Below are 12,856 nucleotides of genomic sequence, written 5' to 3'. Positions count from 1 at the left end.
TTATATGATACTTTTTATTCTTCATGACTTTTTTGCACGTGTTATATAATCTTATTCTCACACGACTTGGAACATATTTTGTTAGGATTAAGATCGTGTACATAGGATGGTGAAATAATTTGAGAAAGATCACAGTAAGCTGTCAGTAGCACAGAGCCCAACACGGGGCTCAAACTCACAAACCATGAGATCATGATCTGACAGACTCTCAACAGACCTAGCCACCCAGGTGCCGCACACAGGCCCAGAGTCTGCTTGGGATTCTGTGTCTCCTTCTCTCTCTGCCCTTCCCCCACTTGTGCTCTCTCTCTCTCTCTCTCTTTCTCTCTCTCTCAAAAAAATATTAAAAGAAATTTATAAAAACAATAAATACGTTCTGAACAAGAGCTATCTTTAAAATTAAATTGTGCAATAAAAATAAAATGCTACGAGTAGTGCATGGCCCATTATGTACAATAAAAACTCGTTGGATAAATTCACTTGAGGATAATGTGACCAAGTTTATTATATGATTGATAGTAATTCCACATACTTAGTGCACAGTTTTAACTAGAATCTTTGCTTTCTGGGGGTGCCTGGCTGGCTCAGTCAGTAGAGCATGTAACTTTTTTTTTTTATTTTTTTTTTTCAGCGTTTATTCATTTTTGGGACAGAGAGAGACAGAGCATGAACGGGGGAGGGGCAGAGAGAGAGGGAGACACAGAATCGGAAACAGGCTCCAGGCTCCGAGCCATCAGTCCAGAGCCTGACGCGGGGCTCGAACTCACGGACCGCGAGATCGTGACCTGGCTGAAGTCGGACGCTTAACCGACTGCGCCACCCAGGCGCCCCGAGCATGTAACTCTTAATCTCAGGGTGGTGCATTCAAGCCCCGTGTTGGGCATTGAGCCTACTTAAAAAAAAAACCCAACAATATTAAAAGAAGAATCTTTGCTTTCTGCTTTTGGTAGGTTTTCTGAGTTCTAGTATAAAATGTTTGGAAACTTGTAAGGTGATGGGCTATTAGCAAAGCATCATGGTATTGGGGAAAAAGCTGCATGTTGTTACTGGTTGACCTCTATCAGAAGCTTAACCACTTTCTGCTTGAGTAAAGTGGGATGGGTCCCCCAAGCCCCCACTCTACTAGGATATATTTGGCCCAACAAAGTACATGGGATGTTATTTGCCCTTGATAAGGGCAGATTTTATTATTTCCCTTATCTCACTGATATCTATTTTATTACTTCCTTTCTTTTTAATGGAAAAGTTTTTAAGTAACATGAAATTATATATACTTTTTGAAAAAATTTAGAAAATTTAGGAAAATATAAAGGAAAGCAAGCAAAAACTTACCTTAATGAAAGATGGGCTATTTCTAATGTAATAAGATCCAATTTTTAAAGTAAAAATGTCAATCTCATTTTTAATAACTCATTTAGCAAATCTTTTTTTCTTTTATTAGTGCATTAATCTAGCAAACAGTGATTCAATGACTGCTGTGTGTCAGGTACTATTCCAGGAGTTGGAGATAGAGCAGTAAATGAGGCAGAATCTTTGTTTTCATGGAGCTTATGTTTTTCTGAGGGGAGTATACAATAAACACATAAACAAATATAAAATATGATGTGAGATGGTGATAATGCCCCATGACTGAAATGTAAAGCAGGTATGTGGGTTCAGAATGATGGCAGTCCTTTTTCAGAGAGAGAGTGGCCAGGAGAAGTCTATCTGAGGATGTGACGTTGTACCTGAAATCATAAAGGTGTGAGAAAGCAAGTTAAGTGAGCATCTGGTTAAGGGAACTCTAAGCGCAGGAACAGTAAATTCCCAACAGGTCCAGCACAAAGCCTAAAAACCTGACAGAGACTGGATGTCTAGCTCTCTACAATACCATGATCTAACTTTGATATCATGGTACCCATTATTCTGCTTGTATCCCTAGCTTAATTAAGGCTTTCATCTTATGTTAATCTTTTTTTTTTTTTTTTTTTTGCATGTGTAAAAGTCCTTTTATAACCAAACCCTCAACCACTGGGAGGAAGCACTGCTCCAGAGAATGTTCAAAATAGAAAACTGCTCCAATTCTAAAGTGTGGGCGTCTAGCAGCAAGTAGAGGTTTATAAGAGGCTGCTGAGCAGGGAGGGAAGATTTCCTGAGTCATGTCTTTATGGTTTAATATCATTCTGTTTCAAATGAATTATGATAACAGCAGATGCATTTTTTCAAATTCAACTATGAAAGTATGTTTCAGGGAAGTAAGAATGGTTTTTTGGGTTATCCATATTTTTGGCTTTTATTATAAAATGCTGAGCTGACTTTAGTAGTCACAGAGCAATTAAATTGCCGTGAAAATTATTCCCAGACTCTTCTAATCAAATACTTCATTTATCTCTTATAAATGCTGAGAAGATCCCAGAAATGCCTTTTTGAAATCTAAACAAATTCAAATTACTGTTTCTAGTCTTATGTATCTAAAAGAGAATAGTATTTCTAATAGAAAAAGATAATAAATAAAGATGATTTTAAATAAAATACCAATAGGTATAAAGTTAATTTCAACCAAGTTATACTTTCTAGAAAATCACATAACTCTCAATGATTGTTGAGCTCAGTAGTGCTCACCAGCAGTAACATGACTTCTGAATAGGTAAAATTAAATCATGGTCAGCACAGCTTCAGTGTTATGTAGATTTCATATTGCGTTTTATTTCTCTGGAATTGGTAATGGAAACTTGACTCATTAGAACAATCAGAAAAACAAAGAAACAAACAGTGTGTTCTCAGTCCACCCCCAGTCACCGTTCGCATTATGCATTTAGCATACCTGTCTTACTTTCAAGTTTTTCTCTTGAGGGAATTAGGATTAGTAAAACTATCCGTACAATCATAAAATAAAAGAACCTGAAAAATCCATCTGCCTTCCTTTTCTTTCTTTCTTTCTTTCTTTCTTTCTTTCTTTCTTTCTTTCTTTCTTTCTTTCTTTCTTTCTAATGTTTATTTATTTATTTCAAGAGAGAGCACACACAGTTTAGGGGCAGAGAGAGATGGAGAGACAGAATCCCAAGCAAGTTCCATGATGTCAGTGCAGAGCCCCACACAGGGCTCGATCTCATGACCATGACATCATGACCTGAACCTAAATCAAGAGTCTGACACTGCACCACCCAGGCGTCCTCATCTGCTTTTATTTCTAAGCAACTCCTTCTTTCTTCTTTTTGCTTAACAAACATGAAACCCATTTTTTCAAACCATCTCAACACCCTTTATACATAAGTCTAAATTCTGGCTGCTGGGTTAAAATGAAAGACATAGAAAAGCTGGACTTTTAGGGGTTAGTTTGTCCACAGGATTTATATGATAATAAAGTAGCTTTTCCACTGAAAACTTCTTAGTAGTATTAACTAATTATAGTCGAGAAGAGAAATGGTAACATTTCTTCTTTGGCAGCATTGAAAACTGATGGCCTGTGACTTATCTCAATAGTCGAGAATCAGAAATTTGTCTGTGGAAAAATGGATACTTGGGAGCCTTGCACATCTGTGATTTATGTGGCATTTGACTATAGTTTTCCAAGCTGTGATAGTTCACAATTTAAGCACTTCTCATCACCACCAAGCAACTCCAGAAAATATAGCATCTTTTAATTTGAGACCTCTCAGTTGGCCATACATGGAGATGTCAGGAGAGTTTTGTGGTGACCACGTGCCACAGGCATCTAAGGATATGGTAGAACCGGAATGAACCCGTCCATGTCACTGACAACATGTGTTATGTATTATTATGGTTCTGGTCTCTGGATTTTAATTTCTTGGTGACAGGATCTATATTTGGGGAAAAAGAATTGTCTGGGCTAACTTTCTGTGTAATAATCGTTTGGATTAAATGATTATTTTCCATGCAAATCTAAATAAGATGCAGAGACTGTGGGTGCCAAGGATTTCTGTGTGAATCAGGGGGTAGGAATAACAAAGGAGGCTGTTCTGTGTTAGTGGTAAGAAAGCATCTCTTGGAGGCTAACACATATACATACTCGAATCAAGATTCAGGTAAATGTACTGGTTAAATGGTGGTCACCTGAAACCATTGCCAACAATCAGATATGCAACCCTGCAGTCCACGTGGCAAACATGGGGGGCGGGGGTTGGCAGAAGTCGACTGCTCTGATTGCTTGAGAACCGCAGACAATGCAGCAATCTTCTCCTCGAAGTTGTTCTGGTAGAAAATAGGCCTCTTTCAAATCCATGGTCTCAATCCTGTCCAAACCTGGAAGTTACCTTTCACATATATTTTTTCTTATTGCCTGCCTGCTTTTTGGTTTATGCAAACAGCAGTCAAAGAAAAGGTTATAGACTCTCAGAATGAAAACCAAACTTAACTTCTGCCTGGAAAATGCCACTCAAGAAAAAAAAAATTGTTACTTATTTGCCACCTCACAAGTGTACTATTTGAGCACTACCCTTTACTATATGTATTTTTTTCATATATGGATAAGATAATAAGTTTTAAGAGGGATTTCACTTTTCACAGTGATTACTAGTGGCTTGATGATAATTGCGGGTTGGTCTGCACAAGACCATCAAGAATTTTTGGGGGTCATCCTTTAAATATTTTCCTTTTCGTTATTGGTTTGCCTTCCAATCATGTAGATATTCCAACAGATTATACTCTTCAATTAGAGCTGAGAGTTTTATCTCATCCCATCTTATTTCCATTTCCCTTTCTCCTGGTGTACGTGTGTGTGTGTGTGTGTGTGTGTGTGTGTGTGTGTGTGTGTATTTATTTATTCCCTGGTATATACCCTAAGACTCTTAGGGAAAGGAAAATTATTTGCTAGATTCTTAGGCCTTTGCCTGAGGCAAAGTTCCATGAACATACACGAAGTAAAGACCACTGTTTTGAAAGAAAAGTAGACAATTGTTCTTTTGAATCCTTCCTGCCTGTTGTAGGAACTGAGAAGTGAGAAACAGCAGTCAGGCTGGAGAAAATAAATTGGAGCAGTGTCAGGAGGTTGCTTTGGTACAGCTGCTCATGCTCAGTGAAGGAATGAGTGTACATGCAATTTTACTGGAGGACAAATGAATGAGAAGTCAAACACAGAAGATGTAGAAAGAGGGTGATGCCTTTTTGAAAATGATAATTTAAAAGAAAATTTTAATGGTTATTTATTTTTGAGAGAGAGAGAGAGAGAGAGACAGAGTGTGAGCAGTGGGAGGGGCAGAGAGAGGGAGACACAGAATCTGAAGCAGGCTCCAGACTCTGAGCTGTCAGCACAGAGCCCGACATGGGGCTTGAACCCACAGACTGTGAGATCATGACCTGAGCCAAAGTCGGACACTTAACTGACTGAGCCACCCAGATGTCCCGAAAATGATCATGTTTGTCACTAAATTGTTTTTGTGATTACCTCAAACATAATTGCTTTTTGTGGATTTTGAATAATGATTTTTTTATTCAAATGGGTTGAAGGAATGGGAAGTGTATCAGCAAATACATGCTTCTTCCCCAGATGAAACTGTCTTTTTCTTTTTTTTTTTTTTTCAACGTTTATTTATTTTTGGGACAGAGAGAGACAGAGCATGAACGGGGGAGGGGCAGAGAGAGAGGGAGACACAGCATCGGAAACAGGCTCCAGGCTCTGAGCCATCAGCCCAGAGCCCGACGCGGGGCTCGAACTCACGGACCGCGAGATCGTGACCTGGCTGAAGTCGGACGCTTAACCGACTGCGCCACCCAGGCGCCCCGAAACTGTCTTTTTCTTAAAATGAGGTTATAACAATCCTCCTCACAAGCATTATGAAAACAAAGCTATGAAGTCCTTGGTTTGAGAGTAGGATTAGGATGCTAGTCACCACTTACATGTTTTCATGTAACTCATTTATCGTAGGGTTCTTTCACATTATTATAAAAGTTAGAGCTTATTGGTGTGACAGTTGAGAGGACTTACTGTGTGCCAGAAGGACCTGCCTTGGATGTCATCAGAGCTACCACAACTCATCCTTGGTACCTCATTTGAAAGCATTTTCTGAGAAAAGTAAACTTTCATTTTTAAAATCTGTCAGTTTGAAATGCGTCTGTCAGGACCTTCCCTATGTCTGTAAGGAAAGAGCCAGAACAGTGTAGATGCTATTCTTTCTTATCTCATTACTTTTCCTGTCATGTTTCTAGTCTGGTTTTGACCAACTGGATAGTACATCTGTTTCCCCAGGTGTTGTGTGTATTGAGTTAAGGGCTTTTCTTTTGCTAGGAAACAATGTCATGAGAACCATCCATGGGGTGGGAGAGATGATGACCCAAATGGTACTCAGTAGAGGCTCTATCTTCCCCATGAGTGTGCCTGATGTTCAGCCCAGCATCCACCCCAGCAAGCAAGGAAGCCCTGTAGAGCCTGAGGACGTGACCGTGATGGACACCAAACTGAAGATTATTGAGATTTTACAGGTATGCTGCATAATGGAAGCAAAGTGACAAATAGCTAATTGAGCTTCTTGGTTTAACTTTCTTACAGACTTTGTTCCACATCACTGTGGAAATATTCTGAAATGCTATTGATCTAATTTATTTCTTTTAAGTTAATGACACTATTTAACATATTAATTACATTTGTTCATTTCCATTAAATGTATTAATGGTGATATCTAACAATTGTGGAGTGCTTTGAGGTTGACAAAACCTCTTTCATATGCATTTTCTCATTTAGTATTGACCCTGATTTCATTTTACCTTCATTTAAGGATTTCAGAGCAGGCAAACTTGAGATTGAATTCTAACTCTATTTCTATTTTTAATTGAATTGGGTATGTAATTCTGGGTATCCAGGTTTATCACTGTAGCAAGAAACTGAAATAAAATTTTATTTATTATTAGCAAAATGTTAATAATTGGTTTTTGTATTTTATATAAGTGACTATCTTTGTGCTTTTGAGGCTAGGAATAATATATATATTTAAAATTAACATAGTCTAATACCTAGGTCTGTGAATTTAAAGGAGATAAATTATTATTTTATTCCCCCTGGCTTAGTGAATAAATTCCCTATTACTGTGGCTGTGAATTCTTATATACTTTTTTAAGTTTGGAAAGTAGTTTTATGATACTTTAATTATAGCATTTATTCCAGATTTGGAGAATGGAGCCTGGAGTTTTCAAGGGTCTATTAAGATTCTGGATACAATTTACTAGGTCTTTCATCATAATTTAATGTAGACTGAACTACCAGAAGTGGGTTAGTAGTCCTGGAAGGGTCTGTACATTTTTATTTAAAGTAATTAGATTTATAATCATAAAGGGTTTCACATTTCCTCCAGGAATTCCAAAGGCTGAATCCTGAGAAATATTGGCAGGCCTCCCAACCCTGTGTTCATGACCCTGAAAAATCACTTAGTTCTCCTCTTCTTAAACTGAGAAAGGTAGTGATCACCTGACCTGCGGATCTAATGGGCCCATAGCTTAACATCATCCTACTCACTGGACAACCTGTAAAATATGTGACCTCATTTTAGCCCCAGTTACAGAAGATCAGTGTTTGAAAAACATTCTCTAACAGCTCAAAAATGATGAGATGGAGATACTACTGCGGTGGGACAGATTAGGGCTGACCTTTCTTTGTTGCCTCTTTCGGGCTTTTAATGTATTTCTTGTTGAAACTCTTTCCTCACTCTGATTTTTGTGTTCCGTGTCTGGGTCTGCTTCACTCTGTCTGCGTTCCTATGTGCTGCTCTTGAATACGTTTCTTTCTTAGAACACCTCTTCAAGAATTTCTTTGTAGCTACATTCCTTCCGCAAGTCTCCTGCTTCCTGCCAGCTCTTCCTCCTCACAGGGTCTTCCTTTCTTTTCCCCATATTTTATGTATCTCTCTTTTTATTTCTCTCTCATTCTCTCTCTCTATCTTTGGCCCTCTCTCAACTATCTTTCTCTGCATTTGTTTTTATTCTTCCCTTTGACCCTTTCCTACCTTCCATTTATGTTTCACAATTAAATATATTGGAAGATGAAAGTTTTTATTTTGGTTCTATTTATAAATAAAAATCTAGGGGTGCTGGGATGGCTCAGTGGGTTAAGCGTCCAACTCTTGGTTTTGGCTCAGGTCACTATCTCATGGTTCGTGATTTCGAGCACTGCTTCGGGCTCCGTGTTTACACTGCAGAGCCTGTTTGGGATTCTCTGTCTCACACTCTTTCTGCTCCTCTCCTGCTCACTCCCTTTCTCTCTCTTTCAAAATAAATAAACATTTAAAAAAATAAAATAAAATACAAGTCTATGAGCACTAATCTTCAATGAAAATGTAATGTGTTTCACCAATTAGTGCCTTATTAATTTGTTCTTTACGTAGTTTTTTTTTTAAACCCTTCCTTTCAAGCACCTGCAATCAGTTTCTGTCCCCACCCTTCTGCTCAAGGCTACCAAATCCAATGGCCCCCTCTCAGCCTGTTTTCCCACAATCCGTCCCCTGTTTTGAAATCCCCTTAACTAGAATCCATTCAACCTGTATGTATTGTAGCACTCACCACATGCTCGTAAAAGAGACTCTTTGGTGTTTGTTACCCTTCTATGTTACATGCTCTTCAAAGGCAGGTCTTATATCCTTGGCAACTTTTTTGTACCCCCAGGTACCTTTCTTAGTACCTGGCTTAGCAAATGTTTATTGACATGAAGCATGTTTGTTGCCCATAAGGAGCATAGACGGCTAGCAGAGGAGAGAGAGAGACAGAGACAGAGAGACAGAGAATAAATAATAGATGTATTAGGTAGCCAAGAGACAGATAGGTGTAAATAATGGGTTGGTGAGCAAAAAAGAGAACAGTTGGTTTGGATTGGGGAACCAGGGAAAGCTTCTTTAGAAAAGGGATTTAAACTGGATCTTGGAGAGTATCTCAAAGGCTAGTTGTTCTGGGTGGAAGAGAATTTTCAAGGTAAAGTGGACACTGAACAAATGTGAGAAGGCAAGAAAGAAATATCCAGTGCTATTGGAACAGAGCAGTGTGAGAGGGAGAATGCAAGAAGGGAGGGGGGAAGGACCAGGGAGGGAGGGGTGTGATACAGGAGTCACAGAAATGGTAGGAGATCAGGTCAGATGGTACCATACATGTCCATTATTGTTTACTGTCCAAACGAGGCTCTTTTGAGAGTGTAGGGGGCACTAATAGTAATTTTACTGCAACAAAAGCTTAAACTAGGCTTATTTCAGGCAAGCTGGGATGGAAGGGAGCCTCGTATTAAACCACTTCTTTATTGTTTCCCTTCTCCACTCAGAAATCTGTAGCACATACTTTTTCTTTCTCTGATCTCCACTGAAGTCTGTGCAGCCTGATTTAGTTCTTGACACTTTTTTAACGTTTTTATTTATTTTTGAGAGACAGAGAAAGACAGAGCATGAGCAGGGGAGGGGCAGAGAAGGAGACATAGAATCTGAAGCAGGCTCCAGGCTCTGAGCTGTCAGCACAGAGCCCAACACAGAGCTTGAATTCACGAACTGTGAAATCATGACCTGAGCCGAAGTTGGATGCTTAACTGACTGAGCCATCCAGGCGCCCCTCGATAATTTTCTAATTATGTTAACCATGCTATATTTTGTTTTCCCAATTCAGGCATAGGCTTCTTGAGAGCAGGGGTTTCAAGTGTTTGCATTCTTCATAGTACCCAGCACAGGCAGGAACCTTATTGTCTTATTCCCTTAGTGTCTCTCAACGTGTTAGTTAAGGAGGCAAGGTCAACAACACAATCCAAGGGAAAGCAAGCACCAATGAAGCTAATCCATGGTATATTTGGATGCTGCTTCCTCAGCTGTCCTTTTGTAGCCTAGATCCCAAACTGATTGTGGTAGAGCCAGAATCCACACTATAGTACCTGGAAGTTTAGCCTCTCTGTGCGTGAATGAAAATCACAGCACCAGCAGTCTCCTCCCAGAGCCAACGTTACCTCCGCAAAATGCTCAGTGAAATAGTCATCATTACCTCTTCATCCAGACTCATTGGATACCTTGGTCTGGAATATTCAGAGTAATCATGGGGGAATCGTTTTCTTTTTCCTAAAAAACTGCTTTGGGATTTTACTGACATTGGCTAATGGAAATGCATCACTCTTGTTAGCTTTATGGCTGATGAGCATGTATGCAACTGGAGTGTTAAGAGCTGAGATTTGTACTTAGTTCGTGTGAAATGTTAATAGTTACATTGTTCTTGGTGTAATGAACTGTCGTTTTAAACATGATGCTAATAAAATTATGTTTTTAATGCTCTTTTGTAGTTTATCCTGAGTGTCAGACTGGATTATAGGATCTCATATATGCTGTCAATATATAAGAAGGAATTTGGAGAGAACAATGAAAATGCTGAAGCATCTGCCAGTGGCTCTCCAGATACATTACTACCATCAGGTACCTCCTTTGTGACAATATTTACCCCGTAGCATTCATATTTTAAGACATAGTAATATTTCTAGGAGACACAAATGCAGAAACCATATCCACCAATGACATGAAGGAACTGAGACAGAGCCTAGAACGTCTTGGAGGATGTTTGCAGTTACTTGGTGCTAAGTCCTCAGAATGCAGTTAATTTTGTAGCCTTCACAATTCGATGAGGGAGAGGTGCTGTTTATGTGCCACTTTACAGATAAGAAAACCGAGGTCAGATGGGTTAAATTACTGGCTAAAGGTCACGAAAGTAGGAGGGATTCCCTCAAAGGTCTCTCCAGTTTCAGGGCCTGAATCTTGTAAGCACCATACCGTATTGGTGAAAGTCCAAGGGAGACTTTTTTGCTTGATCAAAGAGCAGTGTGAAATGTAGCTTTCGGGAAGAAAGGTGATTTTTAGGAAGCTGTTGCCCAGCTCAAGAACAAAGACATGGTATCTCCCAAAGGTCTGAATGAGGGTGGTGATGTGTGTGTGTGCGTGCACTTACTTTGCATGGTTATGAACTGGTACTGTATGTCAATTTTTCACATTTAAAAATGTAAGAATGAAAACCACTCTTATCTCCGTGTGTAGGAGCATAGTGAAGAAAGAGCGTAAGAATTACTGTAAAAATTTTGTGACTGTAGAGAATACCTTATGAAACCTAAGAAATACTACATTTCCATGTTTCTGAATAGGTCAGGCCAGTAACAGCAGTCTAGAAACTACTGTATTAAAGATTTAGCCAGGTAACTGAATTCTTTTTCTGAGGATCAGATTTGTGTACAAATATGAAATGTTCTTCTAATCGCAACCAGTATGAAAGTGTCAGGGAACCTCCTCTTTTTTCCCTGTCATTCGATTTGGCAGGAATGATTCCGTGATTGTAAGTGTGTAGTTAAAATGAGTGGTAGACTGGGGTGCCTGGGTGGCTCAGTCGGTTAAGCGTCCGACTTCAGCTCAGGTCATGATCTCGCTGTCCGTGAGTTCAAGCCCCGCGTCGGGCTCTGGGCTGATGGCTCAGAGCCTGGAGCCTGCTTCCGATTCTGTGTCTCCCTCTCTCTCTGCCCCTCCCCCATTCATGCTCTGTCTCTCTCTGTCTCAAAAATAAATAAACGTTAACAAAAATAAAAAAAAAAATGAGTGGTAGACCAATGTCCTGCTCTCCGACTCCTTAGAACCATCAGAAGGCAGCATGCCTCTGTAGATGGGTTAAGTTTGCCTACGTGAGAAGTCACTTCTGGTACATTTGCAACAGTATTGTTTTTATGTTTCCCAGAAGTATAGAACCCCAGAGGGTCATTTCCAGGAGTCACGTGGCTGAACCAGAGAGCCTAGCTGGCGGTTGCATTGACAGTATCATAAAAATTATTGGCTCTCAGAAGCCAGACTTCTGGAAATAGAAGCTCCAAGTGTCAGTAAAGTATGGGAGGGAACCCCCAGAAAACCAGTTCTTTCTGATTTACCTGATCTCTTTCATTGGTTGAGTCTGGAAGAGAGAGATTTCTGGGGAGAATTCTTTTTCCGTTTTTCTTTCTTTCTTTCTTTCTTTTTCTTTCTTTCTTTCTTTCTTTCTTTCTTTCTTTCTTTCTTTCTTTCTTTCTTTCTCTGCTTTGTTTTCTGCTTTGGAGATGAGAAATAAATAATGTACTTATTTAAATGTGTTATTTTAAGAAAGATATCTTCAAAATATTGGTGGTGAGGACGGGTGAGGAATCATGATTGGTTCACATAAAAAAAATTAATGTCCCATAAGAAGAAGGGATGGAATTGTAGAAGAGGAGCATGTCTGAAAGGACCATGTTGTTTGGAAATACCGTAACAGTTACAAGGTTCATTACTGCTATATTTTGATTCTTTAAAAAACATATTTAAAAAACGTCCTTCCACGTCATCACCCAGTTAAATTATATAAGTGTGTGTGTGTGTGTGTGTGTGTGTGTGTGTGTAGCTGATGCATATATATATGTTTATACAGGTGATGCAACTTTGTAAATGGTGCTTTCTGATCTAAATATATCTTTGTAGCAATATATGTTTCAAAATGTAAACTTTGTTTAAAACGTTGATATGTAAGTGAAATTATATTGCGGCTTTTTAAACTGTTGACTTTTCCTGGCAGGAAGGAATGAAGGCAAAATATTTTTAGGTGTGCTAATATCAATATAAATATTGTGACTCCTAATTATGATAAGATAAAGAATGGATTTTACCCTTTGTCTTTGTAGCGATTGTTCCTGATATAGATGAAATCGCAGCTCAGGCAGAAACGATGTTTGCTGGAAGGTATAGTAACAAGTTTGTGGCTTTATCTTGTGAATACGATTTTTGCTTAGAATTTTATTGATACTTTGCTATTGTTTACCTCCCGATATTTATTTAATTTTAGATCCTTTATTGTTGGCAACATAATTTCTGCCAGAAATGAAGCTGCTAATTTACTGTAGAAGAGGAAAGCCTAGCTTTTCTTTTAGGTAGGCCAGGGG

At 39.0% G+C, this 12,856-nt stretch overlaps 1 protein-coding gene across 6 annotated transcripts in view; it reads left to right on the top strand.

Moving 5' to 3' along the window:
- Positions 1 to 12,856, top strand: part of ITPR2 (inositol 1,4,5-trisphosphate receptor type 2) — a 505,414-nt gene that overhangs the window by 189,539 nt on the left and 303,019 nt on the right. For all 6 annotated transcript variants that reach the window (XM_030322010.1, XM_030322009.1, XM_030322008.1 and 3 more), the window contains 3 exons: positions 6,224 to 6,417; positions 10,223 to 10,352; positions 12,599 to 12,656. In XM_030322010.1, coding sequence (XP_030177870.1) covers positions 6,224 to 6,417; positions 10,223 to 10,352; positions 12,599 to 12,656 — 382 coding nt within the window. The remainder of the gene's footprint in view (positions 1 to 6,223; positions 6,418 to 10,222; positions 10,353 to 12,598; positions 12,657 to 12,856) is intronic.

The sequence above is a fragment of the Lynx canadensis genome, chromosome B4 (genome assembly GCF_007474595.2).
Source record: "Lynx canadensis isolate LIC74 chromosome B4, mLynCan4.pri.v2, whole genome shotgun sequence".
Lineage (NCBI taxonomy): Eukaryota > Metazoa > Chordata > Mammalia > Carnivora > Felidae > Lynx > Lynx canadensis.
The sequence above is the reverse complement of the archived record's forward strand: the minus strand, read 5'-3'. Positions and strand labels throughout refer to the sequence as shown.